The sequence below is a fragment of the Rana temporaria genome, chromosome 7, assembly GCF_905171775.1.
Source record: "Rana temporaria chromosome 7, aRanTem1.1, whole genome shotgun sequence".
NCBI classification, from domain to species: Eukaryota; Metazoa; Chordata; class Amphibia; order Anura; family Ranidae; genus Rana; species Rana temporaria.
Window position 1 is genome coordinate 57,686,912 of NC_053495.1, and position 27,315 is coordinate 57,714,226.

A 27,315-nucleotide genomic window follows, 5' to 3' on the forward strand; every position below is an offset into this window, starting at 1 on the left:
AATTACTAGTATACAACAAAATAAATAAAAATTCCAGTATATACCCATAGTTTGTAGACACTAACTGTCACACAAACAAATTAATATGCACTTACTGTAAAAAAAAAATCTACAAAGACATGTAGCAGAATACATTTTGGCAAAAATTTATGAAGATTTTTTTTTTATATTGGACATGTTTTATAGCAGAAAGTAGAAAATATTTTTTTCTTCAAAATTTGGGGTCTTTTTTGTTTATATAGCAAAAAATAAAAAACCCAGTGGTGATCAAATACCAACAAAAGAAAACAGTTTTTGGGAAAAAAAAAGAATTATATTAAATTTAGTTTGGGTACAGCAGCGCAACTGGTAGTTAAACAAGCAACACAGTACTAAATAAAATAAAAGCCTAGTCATGAAGGTGGTAAAATCTCGTGGAGCTCAAATGGTTAAGATTGTTGTTAAAACTCAGTATAAAATAATCAAGAGCAATGCAATATTTCAGACTGCTGAATAACTATGCAAAAAAGGCACTTAGCCTGACATGTTTCAACACTAAAAAATGTACTATTTGTACAAATGTGTTTTATTTGAAATTACACCATCCAAAAACACATCCTTGTATCATTCAGAGATTCATAGAATCCACTATATATGAAGGCCGGTCATTTTACATCCCCATCAAATCTTGCTCTGGGCTTAAATAGGAAGTGTCTTTACTCGCACACAATAAGAAATAAAGTGTCCAACACGCCAAGTACTGATGGTTTCTCAGTTGAAATCAGTACTGAAGTCATAGGCATCATCGGCATCTTCCTCCAGTTTATCAAAGCGGACTGACTTGCCAGCACTTTCCTTTGCCGGTTCTGTTAGGGGGGAAAAAAATATATATTTTACAACACAAAAATCCAAGGAGACCTAAAAAGCACTCGTTTCCTCCCAGCTGCACCACCAATCCCTTGAAGAAGCTTGTATCATCACTTATAAAATGTACTCCAGGCAAACAAAATACAGTTAAGGCTGGGTTCACACTACGGTTTTCCCGTCCGTCAGCCGCATACGATTTCAGTATTGAAAACGTACGGGCCCGGACGGGAAAACGTATAGATAGACAATGCATTGCAAATTGTATGCACTCAGATGCATCCGGGTGCGTACGATTTGCTGGCAAAACGTTTTTTAAACGTACGCAAAACCGCGTTCAACCACGGTTTTGCGGTCGTTTTTAAAACAGTATGGCAAACGCATACGTTTTCCTTTAACATTAATGTCAATGGAAAACGCACATATGTGCGGTTCCATACGTTCCCGTCCGTTTCAGCCGCATACGGTTTTTCATATAAATCGTATGCGGCTAACGGACGGGAAAACCGTAGTGTGAACCCAGCCTTACATTTTTTTATTGTTCTTCCTCAGCAATGAAAGAAGCAGGGCACAGATGACATCTTACTGCCACTCTGCCCTCTCCTACTGTCATCACAATCTCTGCAGCACAACTAACTGGCTCGCTGATGTACACAGCTTGATGGCATGGAAATTCAACACATACCTGTTAGTTTCGTTTCAGATGTCAAAGAAACCTCCTTCGGCTTTTTCTGCAAGACAAATGTGATTAAGCATAAGCCCAAACAAAGAAAAACGTACTCGTTTTTTTAATTTTTAAAAGTATCCTGGCTGCATAAGTTAAAGGTAGTTCTCAAATGAGACCAAGCAAACATATGAAGTTATTTATTCTAAAATATTGCTATTAAAATTTGCAGATTCTGTACGATATTCAAGTATTTTTACCTCTTCTCCATTGTCCTCTATCAGTTCCTCCTCCATCAGTTCCTCCTTCTCCTCCTCCTCCTCCTCCTCCTCCTCCTCTTCCTCATCATCATCATCAGCGGCGTCTTCTTCCTCATCACTGTCCTGCTCTTCAGGCTCTGGGTTTTGCTCCTTTAGTTCAGTATCATCTAGTATACCATTGGTCATGTGGGAGAAGTGAAATGAAATACTGCTGGCAGGACTAGGGCACCTTAAGGCTGCAGGAAAGCAAAAACATAAAAAGTTTGACTTGTTTGAATTATATTATAGCAGGCATGTCAAGCAGTGAATGAAGCTTCTTTAATCAAAACCTACTTTAAATAATTGGGTATGGTGTAGAATCCCAGAAAAATGGAGATGTTACAAGGACTACAAATCATTTTCTTATTTTAAGCCTTAAAACTACATACATCATGTCCCTACTACTTTTCCTGTAGTATAGCGAGTAACACACGCTCTCTGTAGTGCAGAGTTTGCCCTGATTTTATCAGAAATATATAAAAAAAAAGTTTTCCCAAAAATAAAATGTCCCTTTAAATGCAAAACTAGAATTTCCCTGCTCCTACAGCATTTCTCCCTCTCTGGCTGCAATACCTTCCTTGGCAAACAGGCCAACACCCCACAGATTTGACTGGTGACAGAAAGCTAGTGTGACATAGCTCTCCAGTTGTGCTATACCTCAATAATATACTGTGTGCAATTAAAACAAAGGCTCTCAGAGGGGCTTCCAGAGTCACAGTTGTGAACACACTCTACACACAGACTCCCCCTGCATGGCAGAAGGAGTACTGCACTCATGGCAGCAGTACACACCCCAATATTGATTCCCTGAGGCATGGAGCAGCTAATTAACTGAAAAAAGCTTGGTGGAAAGTATAACTAAAATAGGCCAAGAAGAAAACTACAATGTAGGTGGTTTAGAAATTGTGCTTGCCCACAACCAACCTAGTCATTTAATCAAGCTTACCTTTAATAATGCTCTTATTGTGTTCATCCAGAGCTTTTAGGTCAACTCCTTTTCTCATTGTAGCAATCTGCTCAGTGCTGATGTGGAAACTAGAGGAAGCAGGTGGCTGTGTATGATAACTAAGCCTGGCTCTGTAGAAAAACAAATTGATTTCTTATCAAGAGATCATTAACATGTAACAGAGGTGCAATATTTGAATAAACGGGAAGATGGTCTCACCCCATCCAGTCATCCAGGAACAACCTGGCTGCTGCCTTTACATTAGTTACTCCACCCTTCATCAGTAGGCCTCTCTTGCGGGCGACCAGGTCTAAAAACTCCAGGGAATTTCTGAAGTCTGAAATATTATATTTCAACATTATCTAGTCGAAAAGGAAAAAAAAAGTGAGTTTCTTGAAAACAAAAAGTAGCAGGGTTAAAGGTTTTAAGGCACATAAAAACCATAGTATGTTTAAGTGGAGAGTGACTACCCCTTAATGTTTCAATACGTTTGTCATGGTGAATAAAGAGGTTATAATATTATCCGGGACACAGACACAGATCAGGGCATGGCAACATCCACCCAGCGATAGTCAGTTTTGGGTGGTCCGGTAAATCTGCAGCAAGTAGGCTGGGGAAGGATTAAGGATCACCTGCGGGAGAAGCTGCCTCTTGCATGCCCGTCCTTGCCATGCTTCCTATAATTTATTTTTTGGGGTAGTGAACACACAACCAGGGTAAGACAAACAAGATAACAAGCCTTGTTTCTTTGTCTTCCCTGCGGCTGAAAGGTTTTAATTCTGCTTGGCGAATGTGCAGCATTATGACAATGTGTAACATGCCCTAAACCTAGGCATGCATAAGTCAGCACTTCTGGATCAGGACCAAAGTCTTCCTGATCATTTATTATTACAGGTACCTATATAGCACCCTCAATGCACACAGCGCTTTACATATACTATATATTGTGCAGTCACATTTATGCAACTTTATTCTTTTTTTCTTTGAGAGGTTGAGAGGATATAAATAAATCAATACATATCTACTACTTGGTGGCTTTGTGTTTTTACGCCTCCTTGTAATTTTCTCAGTGATCTCCCACACTTTTTCTTCCCCCCCCCCCCCCCGACTTCTATTTGCTTCAAACCAACAATGCATGTTATTTGTGGTCATGTGCCCTGCTCTATGCACTCTTCAAATTCCATAATTAATAGTCTTGTTCATCTCAGGAGAGAGCAAGAGAGGATTGGCTTTGTTCTTTTCTTTTTAGGCCCGAGTTTAGTGTCACTTTAAGTACTTCACATCAGACTGTGCACAAAATTCTTTTCATCTACATGCATTACAGGGGAGCTCAATTTACTAGCTAAAGAGTACAAGAGACCAACAACTCCTATACTTCTAAGTGGAAATGCAGAAAATCAAAAGCTTTTTTTGAAGCAGCAGGCAGACTGGGGCCTAGTCTCAAAAAGTTTCCATGAGTGGGTTGGCAAGACACCTATGGATTTGCCAGTCCATCTGCAAATGCACAGGAGTCCAGGGAGCTGCCACAGTATGAGCTTATCTCAAGACTGCAGCTTAAAGTATTGCGGCTGGGTGGCCTTTGCACACCCATTCTGCCCAACTTAAAAATGTTGATGCTGAAATCTTCCAATTGCATATTATCATAAAATAAAAAATAAAAAAGTGGAAGCTTTCTTTCCACAGTTTAGTCAGAGATTTCTATTTCCCCTCTAGATGCAGTGTGGACGTAAACTAGCAAGGAAGTTGGGTAATAAAAAGTAACAGACAGATGTTCATGTACACCAGTTATGAGACCATTATGAGCCTGCCACTACGGACTTCTGAAAAAGCTAGTTTCATGGCAATCAGAATGCTGCAGCTTCAATAATTGAATTATCCAAGGTGGAAAAAGCATAGAGAAGGGACTCAGATATTTGTATGTTTGTTCTCATTTAGTGTCTCAGAAGTATTTAAAGCGGAGTTCCACCAATTTAAAAGTCAGTCGCTACTGACTTAATAATCGGACACTCTTGTCCCACGGTCCAGTGATGTGGGCAAACAAAGCTCCGCTCCTCTTCCCCTCCCCTCTGCAGCACCGGCATTGTAATTGTGGGCATGCACTGCGCATACGCGAGCCAGGCAATCTTCTGGGACCTGCGACGTGTCCCAGAAGATTGGAGAGAGAGGTGAACTTTCTGGCACTGTAGATTTCCGGGAGGAAGTGGGTGCCTCTAAAAAGAGGGTATCTGCTCCAAATGTGGCATCACTTAAAGCGGAAGTTCCATATTTGGGTGGAACTCCGCTTTAAGCCAGAAACCATCTGGCCACTAGCATTTTCTGAAGACAGCAAATATTTCTCTCATTACAGGGGTGCTTTAAAGGGGTTTGCAAGGGTAAAAAATGTTTTTCCTAAATGGCTTCCTTTACCTTAGTGCAGTCCTCCTTCACTTACCTCATCCTTCGTATTTGCTTTTAAATGTCCTTATTTCTTCTGAGAAATCCTCACTTCCTGTTCTTCTGTCTGTAACTCCACACCGTAATGTGAGGCTGTCTCCCTGGTGTGGAGTGTCGTGCTCCCCCCTCCCTTGGACAGCAGGAGAGTCAGGATGCTCTCTACGTTGCAGATAGAGAAAGGAGCTGTGTGTTAGTGGGCGTCCTGACTCTCCCGTAGTCCAAGGGAGGGGGTGAGCACGACACTCCACACCAGGGAGAAAGCCTCGCATTACTGTGTGGAGTTACAGACAGAAGAACAGGAAGTGAGGATTTCTCAGAAGAAATAAGGACATTTAAAAGCAAAATCGAAGGATGAGGTAATTGAAGGAGAACTGCACTAAGGTAAAGGAAGACATTTAAGAAAAAAAAATGTTTTACCTTTACAACCCCTTTAAGCTGAGAATTAAAAAAAACAGTCTGTTTTTGGGAGAATTTTAAATCTGAAAAAAAAAAAAAAAAAAACACACGCACCTGCTGTTTTTCACAATGTTTTATAATCAGCCTAACAGCCTCCAAAAAGTCATCATTATCTTTTTCAAATACATTTCTCATTGCTAGAGTGACAGGTGGATTATCGGGACACAGCACAAGACTGGGACTGTCAGTCATTTTAATATTTTCGTCAATATTTACATCTTGAATGATCCTAAAGAAAAAAAAAAAAAAAAGTAAAAGTAAAACAAATAAAGCCTACAGCATCAAAATTTAAAGTTGTTCTAAGTGCACAAATATTTTTCCCTTAATTCTCTGTATTAACCCCTTGCCACCCAGGCCAATTCTGACTTTTTTTTTGCTAGACCTATAATATAGAATATATGAAAGTAACTCAAAAGGTTCAGAGTTGGATTGAATGGACCCTCCACCATTGGATTGTCAGTTCCAATCTGTCATCATACAGCTCATTAAACACAAGGACAGTCATGAAATCAGTCTTAGACCAAAGCTCTTACCTTGTAGTGCCTTTCAATGCACCAACATTACACACTCTGAACTGCTTCAGGCTGTTAATTAGGCTGCTCTTTCCAACATTTGAAAAACCTGGAACCAAAACATTAAAACAAAGATGCTTAATTTTCCATAAGAAATATTGTGCCTAAAAATTAACCTCCTAAAGCAAAACGTGTTTTTTTTTCCCCATAGCTCCCATACTCGAGGGCAGGCTTAATCCTAAAGAGGCGACCTCTGTCTTTAGAAATCACGTGCTACATGTGTGAGCTACAATATTCACTGGTCTAAATAAAGATGCCAATAACAAACTGAAAAATGCTTGACTATTTTATTAAGCCCAAACAGGTTTTCATGATGTAGAAAAACGCTGCTACAGCAATACTCGTTTTCCAACAAGCACCAGAATTTAAAATCATAGGCCCATCTGGAGGTGAAATAACACATGGTACACAGATGATTCTTCTCTGTAAATGATATGCATTAGATTAAACGTGTCTCACACTTAATCTTATGCATACAGGTCTAAATTCATAAAATCAGATGTTTTTTCACCTTAATGCATAGATTGCATTAAAGTGAAAAAACATTTTCCTTTACAACTCCTTTAAACAATGTTATGAGGATGCTGGTGTGTAGTAACACATACAATAGAGGCCCTTCCTTCCTCCTTTTTCAGTGTGCACCGTTTGTATAGGCACAGCAGGTAGTTCAAATGCTGTTGCTTCTGATTGCAATCCTCCTGAGGAAGACACATTATTCCCTGTGTCAACGCATGTTGGGGACGGGACGGCTTGGGCAGAAGCATTTGAACTACCTGCTGTGCCTATACGATAATGAACCTACGGCTTTTACTGGGATGTAAAAGTTATTGCTGGAAATAGATTGTTTAATTATTTTTTCATGGCATCATCAGCACATAGGACAGTTTTTGCATGTATGTTTTTTGTTAATATATTTATCAGTGCTGCACTTTGAATTTTCTGACAGAAAAGGGGTACTTACAGTCTGATTCATGGAGTAGCTAGATGTACTTTATAGGGATGTGCCGATACCAAGCATTTGCACAAGTAATCGGTACTCGTCCAAATGCTCCCAATAATCTGCGGTGCGATTTGAAATCAACAAACTGAATAAAAGCAAATCGTACTGCAAAGAATCCTGTCCGAAACCCATGCGATTTCCCCTCATCGTGCGTGTTTGTGTATAGAAAGGGATAAAAAGCCATCTAGTGGGCAGTTTATTTTTTAGCAATCACTGTACATATATGGCTACAAGCAAAATCTTTGTATTGACGCAAATCGCACTGCAAAGTATCGATACTCGTATCGGTGAGTACTTGACTGAAAGTATCAGTACAACCCTAGTGATTTGTAGACATTTTCAGGCCCTGTTCACACTTGAGCATTTTGTAGTTCGAAGCTCAAAAAAGAAAAAAATAATATTGTTCACATATGAGCATCTGGTCACATGTAGCAAAAGGCCCGTTGCTAAAAAAAAAAAAAAAAAAAAAAAAACACACAAGCCACTTATAAGGCAGAATTAGTCATTTTTGTCACCATAGAGTTCAATGAAGACACCTGAGGCAAGCTTTTTGTTGCACGTTTTCTGCTCAAACAGCAGCTCTCAACCCCTTTTAGTTGAAAAACGCCTGACAAAAACACACAATTCTTCTACAAAAAAAAAATAAAAGAAAATGCACAAACGCTTGAAAACGTGACGCTTAGACGTGAATAAAGCTTGAACGCTTGAAAACGTGGCGCTTAGACGTGAATAAAGCCTCAATATTTTTGTAATAAATAATTTTATGTAAAGTTTGAGTTGCAAGTTTTTTTATTTTTTTTTATGTTGATTTGCTTGACTACCCTCAACATTTTTCCGATCCGAGTTACCAGCATACAGGTCTGTTAAGTTAGAAAAAAAAAAAATTGAGGAGATTACACAAGCATAGTAAATAAATGAGATCAGAGTTGGATCCGACAGTCATCAAAGACATCAGACTTTTTGCAGTTTTCCTCATTTCTCACATTTGCTTGTTTACGGTTATTACTTTACTAAACACTTTCATACCTATTAAACCAACTTTAATGCCTTCATCAGGTTTTGGACAGAAGCCATGTAGGTAGCGCAATAATGAATCTCCTCCATAGCAGACAGTCCCTTTGGAAATATCAACAATGCTAGACGTTGCCTTTGAACCATTACTTGGCTTTAAGATAAAGAAAAGAAGAAGAAAAAAAAATTACTTTATTGAATTCACACTCATGTTAACAAGGTGGGTACTTGGACCACAAAAGCACCAAGACTATTACAATCATTAAAGCGGATCTAAACTTTTAATGTCCATCTTAAGGTGGATGTAAACCCGATTCATGAAATTTGAGCCGAGCACAAATATCTGTACTGTTTTCTTATCTCTCTTCAAAGCACTGTGTCCAGTGTGTTTCTTCTGTTCAGTAGCCTGAACTTCTGACAAGTTCTCAGAGATGGTAGCCTAAAGTTTGTGTCGTGGGAGGTTGCTATAAATAGATTAGCAGAGTGCTGAACTATTCACAGTACAGCTCTGCACATTACTTCCTTCCTTTGCCAATGTGGAGTGGGGGGTACCCAGACTGTCAGTCTTGGCTGTGTGCCCAGACTTCACTCCCAGCAGTTAACAGGAAGATAAAATCTGTATTACAATGTGCATTTTCTAAAGAATATATCATGAAGACAGCAGATATACATGTAAAATGTATGTAGGGAGATTTGTTTAATCTCTGTATAGCATCTCAGGCTGTTAACTTCACTGAGTATCAGTGAGGGTTTACATCCACTATAATAGCTTAATTTCGGCCAGCTTTGCCAAATGTAACTATTTACTGCACTAACAGGTGTGCTTGCTGAGCACATTCTATTAACTGCATGTAGCCTCAGGTACATGCAGTATACAACAGTTTGTTGCAAAAGTAAGATGGGGACTTCCTGTCCCACTCCCAGAACAGAGTCAAGTTGAACTCCGCCATTAAAGGGAAACTTTGTATTTATGAACGAATACAAAGCTTCTCATCTGATTGGCGGAGGTGGGTGGATGATGTCACGACCTCCGCTCTACAAAATATATTTAGTTATTAATGCTAGATACCCAAGCCAACGACTTATGTATTTTGAGTAGCAGGCCCAGAACATGCATGATGTGAATTTCAATACCTGTTCTGATTCAGTGACCCAAGACCGCACATAAGCCAAATCATCAGTATGAGAGCCAAAAAATGATAAGTATGGGAATTCATTCTTTTTTTGGGGATCATAACTTATCTAGGTGGATGCAGCATTGGTTCGATGCTGCATCTGTCCCCTGCCGGCTCCAAGACTGAGAACCAAGCAATCAAACATCGCCCACTGTTCTTGGGGCTCCCTGAGTAGAGAGCTGGTGACTGTCAGTCAGGAGGCTCAGGCTTTTAACAGCTCGCTGAGAGGCTGAGCCGGGTGTTGGCGGATCTCAACCATATGGTCAAAATCTTTCCATGAGCCTGGACAGCGAAAACGGGTCACAAGAGTGCAGAATGAGCTGCACACCTGTGATCCACAGGAGAAGTACAACCAAACAAGCTTTGGCCGTACTTCTCCTTTGAAGCAGAGATCAGAAATGGTAGCCCCCCCCCCTTTTTTTTTTACACTTTCTCTATAAAAAAAAATACTAGCTCAGAATAGGATCAGACAACTCCTCATGGACACCACACAAATACGGAGACCTTATTAAATTGTTCCTGAAGCAGTTAACCTGTTTTAATTACAGTAATACCACAATTACTTACCAGGTTTTTTTCTCGCACTTGTGTAGAACATTTGAAAGCGATGGTTGGAATTTCCTTGTTCAGAAAATTTAGCCACTTCTCAATATTGTCTTTGGGAACTAGATCTAGAGAAACACAGCTTGAACTGAAAACACTAACATTTATACAGAGCTCTAGCATTGGAGAATCTGGGCATTCCCCAATACTAGAAAAGTTTACAAAAAATAAATAAAAAAATCTGTATCATAATCTGAGTCTACAGAATACAAGATCAGCGTTGGATATGACAGTCTTCATGGTTTGCTCAGACTGCATGATATTCTCCTCATTTCTTGTTTCTGACAGACAGAACACTATAGGGCTGATTCATAAAAACTCCTCCCCCATTAAACCAAAACGTGAACGCTAAATGGTTGCTATTGGTAGCAACTTCTGAAAGCTCTTTCCTCCAGTTTTAATGAATCAGCCCAACAAATTATATTTTCCAGGACAAGGTTCCAAAATTAAAGTTACCAATTTTATTGAGGACAAGCAGCAGTTTCTTCTTTGGCGACTGAAGAACCAATTGCTCTGCTTGCAGACATCGGCTACCCAGAGGATCTCTAGCATCCAACACTTCCAGGACAACATCCGATGCTTCAATAGCCTGTATTGGAATTAGGACATAAATAAAATATATGCTTGCATATAAGCTAGATCCAAAGCTAGATTTCTGCTACCCTTTAATATCTTTGTATGTAAATAATATATGCAAGTGGTTAGCTCTGCTTCAACCATGTAGGGTTGCCCATTTATTTTCAAAGGCAGTAAAACATTTGTTTTAAATTGACATGTACATTCAATTTCACATTTCTCACCACCTTGGAAGACCGATCTCCTACAGCCCTAAAGGCTTTGGAATTAGCAGCTATATCAGGCTCACCCTCCTAGATTATTCAGAAATGTGTTTTGCTGCAGGGTACATGACAGCTTTGTGTATATTTACACTGCTGATCTACAGAGTAACCACCTCAGCCTCAGAAGAATTTACCCACTTCCTGACCAGGCCATTTTTTGCGATACGGCACTGTGTTGCTTTAACTGACAATTGCGCGGTCATGCGGCGATGTACCCAAATAAAATGTATGTCCTTTTTTCCCCCACAAATAGAGATTTCTTTTGATGGTATTTGATCACCTTTGCGGGTTTTATTTTTTGTGCTATAAAGACCGACAATTTTTAACTAGTAATGGTGGTGATCTGAGATTTTTAGCGGGACTGCGACATTGCGGCGGACAGATCAGACAACTGACATTTGACACTTTTTGGGAACCATTGACATCATTACAGTGATCAGTGCTAAAAAAAATTGCATAGACAATGTACTAATAGCACTGGCAGGGAAGGGGTTAAATGTGTTCCCTCAGTGTGTTTACTAACTGTATGAGGGGGGGAGAGATTGGCTGCCTGGGACAACAGAGTTTTTCTGCACAGCAGAGAGATAGGATCTGCGTGTCATCCCGTCAGAACGGGGGATCTACCTTTTTTTACTATGGCAGAACCCCATTCTGTCACCGAGGAGCGATCGCGGGCAGCCATCAAGTTGGCCGGACTCACTGACTGGCCACCCCGCTGAGGGGAGCTGCAGTGGCTGGTCGGTAAGTGGTTAATGCCAACATCCTGTGTGCCCTGCAGTAACCCTTATTCATGCGTGGAAGCCTATAGACAAGTGATGAAAATCAGTGCAAATCTTGTGGATTGCTTGGGGATCTTCATGCTCTTATTGAGAAAGTCCATCCTAACACTTAAATTCTCCCCTGCCATCATTAAAAGCCAGTTTTTCTAACTTAATCAAAGTGAGTAATAACATCAAAACTGCTGATTGTAATGGATGAGACCTTTTGGTTAATAAGAGATCTAGCCATGAAGGTTCAGGCGATATGCGTTGATCTCAGAGTTGGATCTTGTCTGATCTGATATCTTTTGATGAGCACAACTCATGCACAGCACAGAAACACTGAGCCCTCATGAAAATATTTACATAAAACCACTTGAAGTACAGTGACGTATGAGTACGTAGCTGGTCAGCAAGTGGTTAAAGGCCAAATTCACCGCTAAAAATAAAAACGCATTTTTTTTCTCCTGCAAAATATGTGCACATTTTTTTCCCCAGTCTCCAAAGCATTGCATCTGTGATGAGTGAATCATGGGTGCAATGTCAGGGTTCTGCAAAGTATTCCTCCAGCTCTCTGCCCTTCCTTTAAGAACGAAGTCCATCTGCTGTGGCAGCAGATGGGACTTGTAGTTTATTACATTTACAAATCTCACCGAATGACATAATTGTGTAGGTGGAGCACTGCACATCCGCACTATTAAAAGTGACAGCGGCTGTGGACAAGAGGCTCAGGGGGCCTCGCAGGGTTGCTTAGCAAAATGTTACACCCTAAATACAGGTGTAACATGTTGCTAAAGGTGGAGTTAACCTTTAAAAACTATCCTAAATGTACAAATAATGTAGATACCTAAAAAGATCACTAGCAGAAATTGCATACAACACACAATGTTATAAATTTACCACAATAAATTACTATAAAATTCCAGCACCTTTTTACTTTTTGGCATATTTAAATTCACATTGTGAGACACACGCCATGTCTGAACTTACCTTATTCACTTCAATGCAAAAAGATTTAACAGGATTTCTAGCCACTTGCTTTTTTGGTTTTGTGGCTTTTTGGGTTTCCTTAAGAAAAAAAAATATAGCAGCTTTTAGAAAGCAATTTTTAAACTTAGAAAAATTACAAAAGATTGAACAACTATAATGCTCTCTGCGTGGCTCTGAGTGTAATTGTAGAAAGGTTTACAAATCGTCCATGTCTGTTGACTTCACAATTTGCTACAGACTAATAACAAGAAATTATACAAGGCAGTTTTGACAATTTCCCTACAACAATCCAAGTGACATACATCAGGGCTCGACAAATTCCGGGCGCCAGGTCGCCATGGCGACTAGAAATAGGGTCCTGGCGACTTGGCTTGGAAGGGGGGCAAAAAAAACAAAAAAAAATTTTTTTTTCTTTGTGAGCTGGCACCATCTGGTGGTGAGCCGTTGGTATTACAAGTTATTACCACCAGATGTGAGCTGGCGCCACCTGGTGGTGAGCCGTTGGTATTACAAGTTAAGCATTACAAGTTAAACAGCAATTCTAATGTAATTTTTCACTATTTTCACTGCCATCTTCTTCCCTCTAATAAGAACCCCCAAACATTATATATATTTTTTATCCTAACACCCTAGAGAATAAAATGGTGATCGTTGCAATACTTTCTGTCATGCCGTATTTGCGCAGCGGTCTTACAAGCGCACTTTTTGGGGGGAAAATTACACTTTTTTAATTAAAAAAATAAGACAGTAAAGTTATCCCCTTTTTTTTTAATTTTATGAAAGATAATGTTACGCCGAGTAAATTGATACCCAACATGTCATGCTTCAAAATTACGTCCGCTCGTGGAATGGCGACAAACTTTTACCCTTTAAAATCTCCATAGGCGATGTTTAAAAAATTCTACAGCTTGCATGTTTTGAGTTACAGAGGAGGTCTAGGGCTAGAATTATTGCTCTCGCTCTAACGATCACAGCGATACCTCACATGTGTGGTTTGAACACCGTTTACATATGCGGTCGCTGCTCACGTTTGTGTTGGCTTCTGCGCGCAAGCTCGTCGGGACGGGGCACGTTTTCTGGCTCCTAACATTTTTAGCTGGCTCCTAGATTCCAAGCAAAATTTGTCAACCCCTGACATACATTCACTTAGAATAAAAATAAAAAGCATCTTGGCCAGACATAGCTCATTTCATGACACAGGCTACCTCACATCAAGCAATTTCCAAGCTTATACGTGTCAAAAGTAGAACCATCATTTAGAGGATACCTTTTTGTCCTTTGGTTTTGCTTCTTTTTTTTCTTTTTTGTCTTCCTTCTCTAGTTTTCTTTTCTTTGCCACTTCGTTCTGTCTTTCAAGTTTCTGGGCCTTCTTTAAATCTTCCCTCTTGAAGGACAAAGACAAAAGGTTACCAACAGGTACTCATCAAGCAATTTATCGATCCCAATCTAGAGAAAAGACAGCATGACTAGAAAGCCAGTAAAATTGTTATAAGACATTACCATCTGTTTTCGGAGCTCTGCTTCACGCAAAATGTCTTCCTTGAAGGGGGCATCATTGGGAATGCTGATGTCTTTCTTCGTCTTTTTGGGGCCAGTTTTCTTGGCTTCTTTTTTTACTTTCCGGTTGTGTTCTCTGACCTTTAATTTTTAATATAAAATTATGAGAGTAAAGAAAAAAGGGAAATGAAACAAGGTTTAACTAAAAATACTTCTACCAATTATATCTACTGAAAATCCCATAAGAATAAAGTTACTTGACTACACTGTTGAGACTTGGTAAATATGGAGGGCAACTGCTCAACATTGTTGGTACTCAGATGAAAGCCCTTGATACCAGAAATATAACATTGCTAACTATCCAAAACTATGGCCTTATTAACCAGTTTTGAAAGGAAGAATAATTCTTGCCAAACAAAAGCTTTTAGGCATTTTCAACCATTAAAAATGACTAAGGAACAAGGCAATCTACCACTAACGGTTTCTACCAAAACTGCGAATGGTTTAAAAGGGTTTGTGGTGGGTTGCCTGATCCATTTGGTCAGAATCGCGATAAAACAATTGTTGAAACTGCCTACGAATTGACAATTTAAAGGCCAGCATCATTTTCAGTGCCCAGAGCAACCATTACAGCTTTTTCTTCATTCTGTCACATTGTACTGGGAGAATGAAAGAACCACCCAACTATTTAAAAGGTGTGCAACAGTTCTTCCCATAGATAAGGCAAAGATGGCCAACAGTACCCTTGTAAAAAGATACAAAAATAAAATTGAGAACTTGCCAAATTGTTATAGTGAACCCCCAGGAAAAATATATTGACGATGTAAATAAGTGACCTCTGATGATTTATATCCTAGAGGTGCTGGTTAACACACAACAGTTTAATTCATGGCGGACAATACACATGCTCTCCTTCCAGCTCTGTGACTGAGTCTTCCAGCCATAGTACAGTAAAGGGATTGTGTCAGTCTCTCCTACTTCCCCTATTCATTCACAAACACCTTAAACTCATCACTAAACAAAAGGTGTCAAGTATTCAGTGAAAAGAATGCATGCCTTTTTGTGAATGATTGAGGGGAGAATAAACAACATGATTCCTTCACGATAGTTCTACTTTAGCCCAGGAACCTCTAAAGCAGTGATCCAGGTCCTGCATTCACAACTTAAAGCAGAGCTCCACCCAAAAGGGAAACGCTTATCTGCCTCCACTCCTGTGCCACATTTGGTTTAGACAGGTTCTCGCTCCCACTTCCGGGTAATCTCGTCAAGGCAAGATCACCCAGAAGTTCAGTCCTCCTTTCCATTCACAAAGAGCAGCATGCTTTGCGCATGCACAGTAGGCTTCACTGCTGGTTTCCCTTACAAGTAATGGCAGCAGCACAGAAAAAAAAAAAAAAAAAAAACAGGTGGGGCGAAGACACCACTGGATTCCTGGACAGGCGAATGTCTTAATACTAAAAGTCAACAGCTAAAGTATTTATAGTAGCCAATTTAATTTTTTCTGAAGGAGCCTGGGCCTCCCAACAGGCAACTGGTCAAGTCTGAAAAGCCCTGTCCTACATGCCTGATGAGGTCAGTTAATCGCTTTTCATGAAGCCATGATTGGGTTACAGAAAACAGATGAACCTTAACCCCCCAAAGAGCAATACATACCTTTTTCTGGATTTTAAAACGTCTGCTACATGTCATACGCTTACTACCCTTCTTCAGCTCTGTAAAAACAAAAAGGTTAAAAATAAATCTGTGTGGGGAAAAAAAAAAAAACAACAACACACACACACGCTCATTAGCACTACCTAACCAAATGTAACATACATAATAGAAGAAAACAAAAGATATGGGCCAAAATAAAAATTGCACCTTAACCACAAAACCAAGTTCAGTCAGGTTTGATGTGGTATTAAAAATGCTTCACCCTCGAAGCCGCTATCTCCTCCTGCACAGCACCCATGTGACAGCATTTAAAGCTAGTGATTAGCTGCTCAAGCCCAAGTATTTTCACATGGGAGGTCAAATGCACCCTTTTACTCAGAAGTCCCATCCAATTAGCAGGGGCTCTAGCGGTGGGAAAGGCATTTTGTGGAGCGTGGTTTTGGCAAATGAGAATTCCAGGGAGCCAGGCTATCTGCAATCCATATGTCCCGATTGAACACAATAACAATGTATCTTAAAGGAGTTGCAAAGGGAAAAAAAACTTTGCCTAAAATTAATGTCTGCAAGGTAGACAGACCGAATAGTGTAATGATTCTGTTAAAAACAACAAGTAAATACCTATTAACTACTTGCCGACCAGCCGCCGCTGTTCTACGGCGGCATTTTGGCTCCCCTGCGCGAGAGCCCGTAGCTCTACGTCGCCTAGCGATTCATCCCCGATTCCGACGCGCGTGCCCGGCGGGTGCGATCACCCCCGGGCACCCGCGATCGCTCGTTACAGAGCGAGAACCGGGAGCTGTGTGTGTGTAAACACACAGCTCCTGGTCCTGTCAGGGGAGAAATGCTGATCGTCTGTTCATACAATGTATGAACAGCGATCAGTCATTTCCCCTTAGTGAGGCCACCCCCCCCTACAGTTAGAACACACCCAGGGAACATACTTAACCCCTTTCCTGCCAGTGGCATTTTTATAAAAATCAATGCATTTTTATAGCACTGATGGCTATAAAAATGCCAATGGTCCCAAAAATGTGTCAAAAGTGTCCGAAGTGTCCGCCATAATGTCGCAGGACCGAGGAAAAAAACGTTGATCGCCGCCATTACTAGTAAAAAAAAAAAATATTAATAAAAATTGCCATAAAACTATCCCCTATTTTGTAAACACTATATCTTTTGTGCAAACCAATCAATAAACGCTTATTGCGTGTTTTTTTTTAGGAAAAATATGTAGAAGAATACGTATCGGCCAAAACCGAGGAAAAAAAATGTTTTTCATGTATTTTTGGGGGATATTTAGTATGGTAAAAAGTAAAAAATATGAATTTTTTAAAAATTGTCGCTCTATTTTTGTTTATAGCGCAAAAACTAAAACCGCAGAGGTGATCAAATACCACCAAAAGAAAGCTCTATTTGTGGGGGGAAAAGGACGCCAATTTTGTTTGGGAGCCACATCGCACAACCGCGCAATTATGAGTTAAAGCGACGAAGTGCCGAATCGCAAAAAGTGCTCTGGTCTTTGACCAGCAATATGGTCCGGGGCTTAAGTGGTTAAATTCCTTCATCTATATCACCTCCGGCGTTCTAGTTTCTGTTCCCTCATTCACTTCCTGGTTTGGAGCGTTCGTTCATGTAAGAACTACATTTCCCAGTATGCATTGCGGCACACCCAGTAATTCACACCTCCTTGAAGTCTCTAACACGTAGAGAGCGTCCTGCCGCACAGATGTAGTTCCCAGGAGGGGGTGAGCACGTTACTGACCACCGCAGTAAAGCCTCCCATCACGGTGGTCAGTAACAATCAGACAAGCAGGAAGTGAACAGAACAGAGAAGAAATAGAGCAACTTCTGAGCAAAAACAAACAATGAGGAAGTGAAAAGAGGAATGTCTGCAGGTAAAGGATGCTTATTATGAAAAAAAAAATGTTTCCTTTACAACCCCTTTAAAAGCGCAATACCATGTTTTTGTGAACTTGAAATAGTGTGTTTGGACTGGCTTGGTCCAATGAAGTTTTGCCTTCCATGAAGCAGCTATGAACTGTATGCAGTCTCATCTACATACAGTATACAGCGTGGTATTCCAGCAATAGCATGGGAACTTAGCAAAGCTAACTCTGCTTGGCTAAGGCCGAGACCATGACATCATTTATCTTCCTCTCTAAACTCAGACTATCAGAGGTAGCCTTGTATTCATTTATAAAAGTACAAGGCTTCCTATGAATGGCTAAGCAGCTGGGATGTCCCCAACCCACTGATAACACACAAGGATGTATAGGGCATGTGGCAGATGCTACATACAATGCTGACAGCTGCTGCTTGTGTTAGTGAAGGAAATAGTTCATTTTCACCAGCCTGGTCCAAACAAACTAAAGCTCCCTAAAGCCTGGACATCGGCTTTAAAAGAGAAGTATGGCCAAAACTTTGTTGGCTGTACCTCTCTTGTGTGTCACAGGAGTGCGCTTACTTTTGTCTTGCTGTGACCCAGAATCAGCCAACAGCAGATAAAAGCCCGCTGTTAGCTGATATCACAGAGCTGACCCAGGCTCTGGAAGGATTCCAATCACATTGTTGGGATCCATTTAAATATTAAGCTGCTTGACTGACAGCTGGCCCCCACTCTGAGCACATGGCCGAGAGCTGAAGCTAGCTACCCTCGCCCCCCTCTTCAGCCCAGGGCTCCTGTCAGTCATCGCTCTCCACCATGAGCTAACTGAGAACCGATCAACAGTCATGGGCATGCTCAGTTATTGGGCTTAGGGCTCACATGGGACACAGCAGCATCAGACCAATGCTGCAACATGGAGAAAAAACATGTATTTATTTTTATTTTTTTACAGCCCATATATTGAAGTCTTATTTTTTTTAATAGGGGGGGGGGGCGACATGTTATACTTACCTACTTTGTGTAGTGGTTTTGCACAGAGCAGCCTAGATCCTCCTCTTCTCGGGTCCCTCACCAGCGCTTCTGGCCCCTCCTTCCTGCCCCCGCAGCAAGCAGTTTGCTATGGTGGCACCCGAGCCGTGCCACTGCTCTGTGTGTCCATTCAGACAAGGAGCTGCAGATCGGCCACACCCTCTCTCTTCATTGGCTCACTGACAGAAGCGGGAGCCAATGGCGTCACACAGTCATCTCAGCCCATAAGGAGGGCAGCTGAGACTCTCCTGCAACATCACTAGATGGAGATAAGCTCAGGTAAGTATTTGGGGGCTGCTGCACACAGAAAGTTTATCTTAAAGTGGAATTCCTCCGAAAAAATATATAAAAAAAGTCAGCAGCTACAAATACTGCAGCTGCTGACTTTTAATATATGGACATTTACCTGTCCAGAGCGCACGCGATGTCGGCACCCAAAGCCGATCTGTCCCTCGGCTCTTGGGTGGAGACACCATCTTCACTAAGGGAATCGGGAAGTGAAGCCAGTTCCCTACTGCGTGAGTCACGCTGCGCAATCCCACTGGTCCCTGCTGTCTTCTGGGACCTGTGTGTCTCCCAGAGGACAGCGGGGGGGGGGGGGGGAAGGAGGAGGGGCTGGACATGGCATAGATTGCCACGGATACTGCAGGTACACCTCCCCACTCAAAGGTGCCAAATGTGACACCAGAGAGGAATCCAAAAAGCGTAAGCTCCATTTTTGGGTGGAACTCCGCTGTAATGCATTAAGATAAAACTTCTGACTTTACAACTATTTTAACCACTTCCATACCAGGCACTTACGCACCTTCCTGCCCAGGCCAATTTTCAGCTTTTAGCGCCGTCGCACTTTGAATGACAATTGCGCGGTCATACAACACTGTACCCAAATGAAATTTTTATCATTTTGTTCCCACAAATAGAGCTTTCTTTTGGTGGTATTTGATCACCCCAGCGATTTTTATTTTTTGCGCAACTAAAAAAAGACCGAAATTTGAAAAAAATTTAAGTTTTTATTTTTTTCTGTTAATTTTTTTTGTAAAAAAGTAAGTTTTCTTCTTCAATTATGGGCACTGATATGGCGGCACTGGTGGGCACCGATGATGTGGCACTGATGGGTACTTATGGGTGGCACTGATGGGCACTGGGTGGCATTGCTGGGCATCATTTCAGTCAGTGCCCATGTTGCCAGTCAGTGCCCAAATGGGCACTGATTGGCATTGATTGTGTTCAATTTTTTTTTTTTTATTGTTTTTTTTTGCCCATTTTTGCTCTATTGAGCAGGGGGGGCGCACTCCCTGGTAGTCCAGTGTTGGCATCCGAGGGGGGGCTGCGCTGATCAACAATCAGCGCGAACCCCCCGTCAGGAGACCCGCCGATCGGCTCTCCTCTACTCGCGTCTGTCAGACGCAAGTGAGGAAGAGCCGATCAACGTCTCTTCCTGTTTACATTTGATCAGCCGTAATTGGATACGGCTGATCACGTGGTAAAGAGCCTCCGCCGGAGGTTCTTTACCGAGATCGGAGATGCAGGGTGTCAGACTGACGCCGCGCGCGCCGGCATGTAATCCTGCAGGACGTCAATAGACGTCCAGTCAGGATTTCACAACCACTTCCCGGACGTCAAATGACTATTGACCGGGCCGAAAGTGGTTAAAGGGTCACTAAAGGAAAAAAAATTTTTTGCTGAAATGACTGTTTACAGGGTATGGAGACATAAAAGTTAACCGATTCCTTTTAAAAATGATTACAAATAGATAAAAATCAATCATATAATGTGCCTGCAGGTTAGTTTTACTTTTAAACTGGTTTCATGTTCCTGTGAACTAGAGAGACCCACAGAACAAAAACAAACAAATCCAGGGCAGTGTTTTGTTTTTAAAATGAATCTGATTGGTTCTGTTAAGTTTTAGACACACAGTAATGACAGCTTAGAACACTGTGAAAAGCTCCCAGTACTGTGGTTATAAGGAAACAGACAACCAGGAAGTGTGGAGATCAGAGTTGAATTACAGCAACTTCAAAGCAAAAACGAACAATAAGGACATGAAACCAGGACTGCAGTAAGGTAAAGGAAGCTATTTAGCTATTTCCATCCTGCGCAGTGGAGCTCCACAGACTTCTATAGGGCTCGACTGCGCATGCACAGGTGTGGCCAGGGAGAGAGGACTTGCAATGATGGGCGTCAGGAAACCCAGGAGGCTTCCATAGAGGTGGAAGGATATGATCTAAGGACAGCGAAGGGGTGTAAATTGTTGTTAAAGTACACCTGTCAGGAGAGGGTAAAAAGAGGCCTAGATTTCTGCATTCCTCTGAAAATGCTGGTTGCTCGGCCATGTCACATTTGTGATATTAGCAAACAGCAGTCTGAGAACTGCCAGAGTCCCCCTCCCACCATCTCTATGCTTGTTCCACGTCAGTGCTACAGACAGGAGAACGCACGACCACTCGTCTGAGGCGCCCACTCTGCACTCATAACAGCGTGCGTCCTGACACCCCCACTCACAAGAGGACACGGCCTGACATGTCCACTCGGCCTGAGGCACCCACTCACAAGAGCGCGTGGCCCAACACCTACTCTGCACTCACAAGAGCATGTGGCCCAACACCCACAAGAGCGCACGGCTGACGCCCCCACTCACAAGAGCGCGCAGCCTGACATGTCCACTCGGCCTGACGCCCCCACTCACAAGAGTGCACGGCCTGAGGCGCCCACTCACAAGAGCGCGCAGCCTGACAACCCCCACTCACAAGAGCGCGCGGCCTGACAACCCCCACTCACAAGAGCCTGCAGCCTGACACCCCCACTCACAAGAGCGCACAGGCCTGACGCCCCCCACGGCACTCATAATAGCGCATGGCCCTACACCCCCACTCAAGAGCGCACAGCATGAAGCCCACACTCACAAGAACGTGCAGCAGGACACCTACTCTGCACTCACAAGAGCACGTGGCCCGACACCCACAAGAGAGCGCAGCAAATGTTCCCACTCACAAGAGCGCGCGGCCTGACGCCCCCCACTCACAAGAGCGCGCAGCCTGACGCCCCCCACTCACAAGAGCACGCGGCCTAATGCCAAGAACAGCTGATTAATGGCTGCTTACATACACTTTTCATTCCTTTCAGGAAATAAAAAAAAATTTACACTGCAGACAAGTTTTTTTAGCACTGTGACAAACAGATCAAAAAAAAAAATCCTATATCTCCTTTTAAATGTAATTTTCGGTCCCATGAGTACCCCTATGACTCTAGTCCCGTTATAACACGTGTAGCTGTGACCCTCCTGTCATTTTCTAGAAGAATTCTGCACTCACTTGGCCGCCTCATGTCTCCGGTGTGATCTCAGCAAAAGTACCACGTGTGACCAGGCCGTGCGCGCTCCCGATTCATCGTCACAACCTCCACCCGCCTCGCTCGCACCCGGAACGGGGGGGGCGGAGCCAGCACTCTTTGATGTCCGCTCTGATCCCAGAGACATACACAATGGAAGATGGCGGAGTGCGAGGGATGGGAGGAAGTGATGTCAGGGACAGGGAGGAAGTGATGTCAGGGACAGGGAGGAAGTGATGTCAGGGACAGGGAGGAAGTGATGTCAGGGACAGGGCGGAAGTGGGTATAGAGAATGTAAACAGCTGTATCTGTAGCATGTTATGTCGGAATCACTCCATTTTATGAAAATATCTGAAAAATCAATAAAGCAAGAAAACACCTCTGCACCCCCCAGTGTAAATAAAAGTCAGCCATAACAATTAAACATTGTGTGTGTTTTCTACAAACCGAGTGCTGCAGACACCCAGCAAATCTCGTCCACCCCATCCCAAAGGTGTTCTATTAGATTGAGATCTGGTGACTGTGGAGGCCATTGGAGTACAGTGACCTCATTGTCATGTTCAAGAAACCAGTGGTGACATTGTGCATTATCCTGCTGGAAGGAGCCATCAGAAGATGGGTACGCTGCAGACATCTCGGCCCAGATTCACGTACAGCCGTGCAATTTTGTGCGGGCGTAACGTATCTGATTTACGTTACGCCTCTGCAACTTACACGGGCAAGCGCTGTATTCTCAAAGCACTTGCTCCGTAAGTTGCGGCGGCGTAGCATAAATCCCCCGGCGGAATTCAAATTTGGCGGGTAGGGGGCGTGTATCATTTAAATTAAGCGCGTCCGCGCGCGGAATGATCTGCACATGCGACGTCCGTAAAATATCCCAGTGTGCATTGCTCCAAATGACGTCGCAAGGACGTCATTGGTTTCGACGTGAATGTAAATTCCGTCCAGCCCCATTCATGAACGACGTAACTTTTTCAAATTTCGACGAGGGAACGACGGCCATACTTAACATTGGCTGCGCCTCATAGACCCAGGGGCAACTTTACGCCGGGAAAAGCCTAACGTAAACGTCGTAACTTGACTGCGTCGGCCGTGCGTACGTTCTGGAATTCGCGTATCTAGCTAATTTGCATGCTCAATGCGGAATTCGACGGAAGCGCCACCTAGCGGGCAAAAAAAAAAAGCAGTTTAGATCCGACGGCGTAAGAGACTTACGCCTGTCGGATCTAATGGATATCTATGCGTAACTGATTCTAAGAATCAGTCGCATAGATACGACGGCGCAACGCAGAGATACGACGGCGTATCTGGAGATACGCCGTCGTATCTCCGTTGTGAATCTGGGCCCTCAAGTCTCCCGCGACTCGCAGGATTCTCCCGCATTTGACGGCGGGCTCACAGACACCCGTGAGTGCAGGACGATCTCCCGACTGACAGTCGCAGCGGCTCGAGCTGCTAGGGTGCCCACGTGTCCTGGATTGCCCAGGACTGTCCAGCAATTTATATCTCTGTCCCAGGTCCTGGGCGCCTTTATTCCAGGACAATACAGTGTCCCGGAATTAAACAGAGGACACACAGCCAATGGCAGCCTCCCTAACTGATCACCGGCAGAACTGGTTGCTAGGGCTTGGCGTTTAGCAACCAGTGATGTCACACACACACAGGCTCAGACTCTGATGGTGGGGGGGGGGGTTGCACTGAGTGGACCTGAGCGGACCTGAACGGGCGCTCCGTGCTCCTCTATGGAGCCGCGGATGTCAGCGGTGACATGCCCGCTGACATCCGACCCGCTCCGATCCGCCAAAGTGTGACGGAGGAAAAACCAACTTTTCCATCCGTCTGGTGGATCGGATTGGGTGAACACGGACAGACGGTCCGATTCATAAAGACTTACGCCGACGTATCTTCTGATACGCCGCATAAGTCCACGGATGCGCCGTCGTATCTATGCGCTTGATTCTGCAAAGGAGGTATGCCTGAATTTCGGCCCCATTCGACCGACGTAAGTCTCCTACGCCGTTGTATCTTGGGCGCATATTTACGCTGGCCGCAAGGGGCGCTTCCATTGATTTACGCGTCGAATATGTAAATGAGCTAGATACGCCGATTCACGAACGTACTTATGCCTGTCGCAGTAATCTACGCCATTTACGTAAGGCGTACGTCCGGCGTAAAGATATTCCACACAATAGCAGGTGTAAGTCATGTTAGGGTATGGACGTCGGAACTGCCGTCGGATTTTACGCCATTTACGTAAGTTGTACGTGAATGGGGCTGGGCGTAGGTTACATTCACGTCGTAGGCATTGAGCCGGCGGATCTTAGGGAGTAAATTCGACGTGATTCTGAGCATGCGCGCACATGCGCCGTTCATTCAGCGCTTCATTTACATAGGGTCACGATTCATTTTAATACAACACGCCCACTACCTACCTACTTTGAATTAGGCGGGCTTACGCCAGCCCATTTACGCTACGCCGTCGTAACTTACGGAGCAAGTGCTTTGTGAATACTGGCCTTGCCTCTCTATGTTACGTCGGCGTAGCGCATATGAGATGCGCTGCGCCGGCCAAAAGATGCGCCCTCTACGTGAATCTGGGCCTAGTTCTGGTGATCTGAGGAGGGGGCACAAGGGATTGCCTTAGTTTTCCTCTCACTTCCTGTTTGGCTATGGGACAGGATGTAAAGTAAATCTTCTGAATGGGACACAGATGGTGAAAAAACAAAATCTAACAGAGGTTATAACCCTTCTTTACTCTATCCAAAATGAAAAAAACTTTGAATTTTCCCCTCTGCTCCTATACACATATATTACACACGCGTGTATGTTATTGTGTAAAGTGCATGTTCTTAGACGTCGATTTTTGGATTCTGTGTGAGGCTTGGTTCACACCTATGCAGTTTGCTTTTGACCATCCGTTTCTGCGGTGCTTTTTGTGTTTTTGCACACGTGTGTTTTTTGCATTTTTGCGATGCCCTTATTTCTTAAAGGGGTTGTAAAGGTTTGTTTTTTATTTTCTAAATAGGTTCCTTTAAGCTAGTGCATTGTTGGTTCACTTACCTTTTCCTTCGAAATTTTTTTTTTCTTTGTCTGAATGTCTCACTTCCTTTTTCTCCTCAGTAAGCTTGCCCCCATCAACCAAGCCGTTCTGACTGGGGGTTAGTCAGCCAGAACAGCTTACTGAGGAGGAACCGGAAGTTAGAAATTCAGACAAAGAAAAAAAACATTTAGAAGGGAAATCGAAAGAAAAAGGTAAGTGAAACAACAATGCACTAGCTTAAAGGAACCTATTTAGAAAATATAAAACAAACCTTTACAACCCCTTTAATAGCGCCCCAAACGCGGAGCTATTTTTTCATGATAGTTATGCGACAAATTACTGCAAAATTGCAGACAAAATCACAGGATGTGTGTCACCCAGAAGGCCATTAGCGTTTTTTGAGCTTCAGTGTCTAAGAGGAGAATTTTTTTTTTTGGTAGAGCTTCTTGGAGCGTTTTCCCAGCAGAAACCCTCCTAAGAGCCCTTCCACACAAACAGCGCTGATGCGTTAGCGGTAATGCGCTGCTATTTTTAGCAGCGCTTTACCGTAGTTTTAGCATCGCTTTTTGGGCCTCTAACGGCTGAATAAAGGATTTAAAGCACCTTCAAAGCCCCGCTGCTGTGGCGCTTTGGCGGAGCTGCCCATTGATTTCAACGGGCAGGGGCGCTTTTGGATCGGTGTATACACCGATCCTAAAGTGCTCCAAAGATGCTGCTTGCGGGACTTTTTTCAGACCCCTTTCACACTGGATGCGTTTTTCAGGCGCTTTACCGCCGACGCCCCCTCACTGTCAGTGTAAAAGTGCCCTTAGACCCCTTTCACACTGAAGCGTTTTTACAGCGTTTTAGCGTTAAAAATAGCGCTATTAAAACGCTCATAAAACGCACTCCATGCATCTCAATGGACCCTTTCACATTGAGTCCTGCAAGCAGCATCTTTGGAGCAGCTTTTGGGCGCTGAAAAAAACGCTCCAAAAACGCCCCTCTCCATTGAAATGAATTGAAAGCGCTGTAAAAACGCCTTACCCTTTCACACTGAGGCACTGCAAAAACGCCCTAAGGCCCCTTTCACACTGGGGCGGCGCTATACAGTCGGAATTTCTGCGGGATTCGGCCGCTAGCGCTGCGGTATTAACCCCCGCTATCGGCCGATAAAGGGTTAATACCGGCCGCAATGCGCCTCTGCAGAGGCGCATTGTGTGCGGTTTTTCCACAGTTTCCTATTGTTTTAAATGGGAAGGAGCGGTATACATACCGCTTCAAAGATGCAGCTTGCAGGAGATTTTTTTCTCTCCTGCCAGCGCATCGCCTCAGTGTGAAAGCCCTCAGGCTTTCACATTGAGAAGGCTGGGCAAGAGTTTTTCAGGCGGTATAGCAGCGCTAGCAGCTATAGCGCTATTTTTAGCGCTATTTTTAGGCTTTCACACTGGGACTGCAGATGAGACTTTTTTCAGCAATTTTTAGCACTAAAGCGCTAAAGCGCCTGAAAAATGTCTCCAGTGTGAAAGGGGGTCTAAATGCTACTTATAACGAGCATTTTTTTTTTAGCTTTTTCCCCCTTTTTTAAAGGAACTGTAAACATTCTCCTATAATGCTATTACAAAAAGCTATCACCAGTGTTTTTTATCCACCATTTTTTTAGCTTAAAGCGGAGTTCCACCTAAAAATGGAACTTCCGCTTAACCCACTCCTCCCCCCTTACATGCCACATTTGGCATGTAATTTTTTTGGGGGGGGAGTGGGGGCTTCAGGAGAAGGGGATTTCCTGTCCCACTTCCTCCTTCCGCCGAGGGGCTGGAAAGGCGATTAGCTTAATCGCCTTCTTGCAGCCCCTCCCTGTAGACGAGCGCCTGTCCAATCGGACGGCGCCGCTCGCACATGCGCAGTGCCGCTCGCGCATGCGCAGTGGGTGCCCGGCCGTGAAGCCGAAAGCTGTCACTGCCGGGTGCCCACACTAGGAATGAAGGGGGGGCGAGGAGCGGAGCCCCGGCCGGCGCGTCGCTGGAGCCGTGGAGCAGGTAAGTGTCAGTTTATTAAAAGCCAGCAGCTACACTTTTTGTAGCTGCTGACTTTTAATAAACTTAAAAAAAGTCTGGAACACCCCTTTAAAAAATGCTAGTGTGCATGGATGGAGAGTAAACATCAGTAAACTATTATGTCCGTGGGCACGATGCACTTTAAGTAGGATCTTGCTGCCAGGCCAGCAAATCTGCACTGCATGTAAACAATACAGGCATACAGTCCTTAGGCCTCATCCCATCAATAATTTCAGAGGTTCCTTGGCATGGACCTGCATAG

The 27,315-nt window shown here is 43.2% G+C and overlaps 1 protein-coding gene and 3 non-coding genes across 4 annotated transcripts; all 4 read right to left on the reverse strand.

Moving 5' to 3' along the window:
• Positions 1-526: 526 nt before the first annotated feature.
• GNL3 (G protein nucleolar 3) lies at positions 527-22,125 on the reverse strand. The gene is made up of 15 exons (XM_040359428.1): positions 21,962-22,125; positions 15,740-15,798; positions 14,090-14,227; positions 13,857-13,973; positions 12,590-12,667; positions 10,459-10,591; positions 9,967-10,070; positions 8,240-8,378; positions 6,175-6,262; positions 5,696-5,870; positions 2,972-3,114; positions 2,753-2,883; positions 1,768-2,003; positions 1,529-1,574; positions 527-845 (listed from the first exon to the last, which is right to left on the reverse strand). Exons 1-15 carry the CDS (start codon positions 21,972-21,974, stop codon positions 751-753), a joined length of 1,695 nt encoding a protein of 564 aa, XP_040215362.1. The 5' UTR covers positions 21,975-22,125; the 3' UTR covers positions 527-750.
• Positions 6,050-6,130, reverse strand: LOC120946432. Its single transcript, XR_005750754.1, has one exon. It is a non-coding gene; the product is annotated as a small nucleolar RNA SNORD69 (small nucleolar RNA).
• LOC120946430 lies at positions 8,121-8,194 on the reverse strand. Its single transcript, XR_005750752.1, has one exon. It is a non-coding gene; the product is annotated as a small nucleolar RNA SNORD19 (small nucleolar RNA).
• LOC120946431 lies at positions 10,204-10,279 on the reverse strand. Its single transcript, XR_005750753.1, has one exon. It is a non-coding gene; the product is annotated as a small nucleolar RNA SNORD19 (small nucleolar RNA).
• Positions 22,126-27,315: the final 5,190 nt, after the last annotated feature.

Excerpts from the sequence above, each read along its gene's own strand:
- GNL3 (XM_040359428.1), bottom strand. Across the intron at positions 2,004-2,752 it reads CAATAAGAGCATTATTAAAG|CCTTAAGGTGCCCTAGTCCT; the intron begins GTAAGCTTGATT and ends GCTTTCCTGCAG. Across the intron at positions 846-1,528 it reads ATCTGAAACGAAACTAACAG|AACCGGCAAAGGAAAGTGCT; the intron begins GTATGTGTTGAA and ends CCCCCCTAACAG.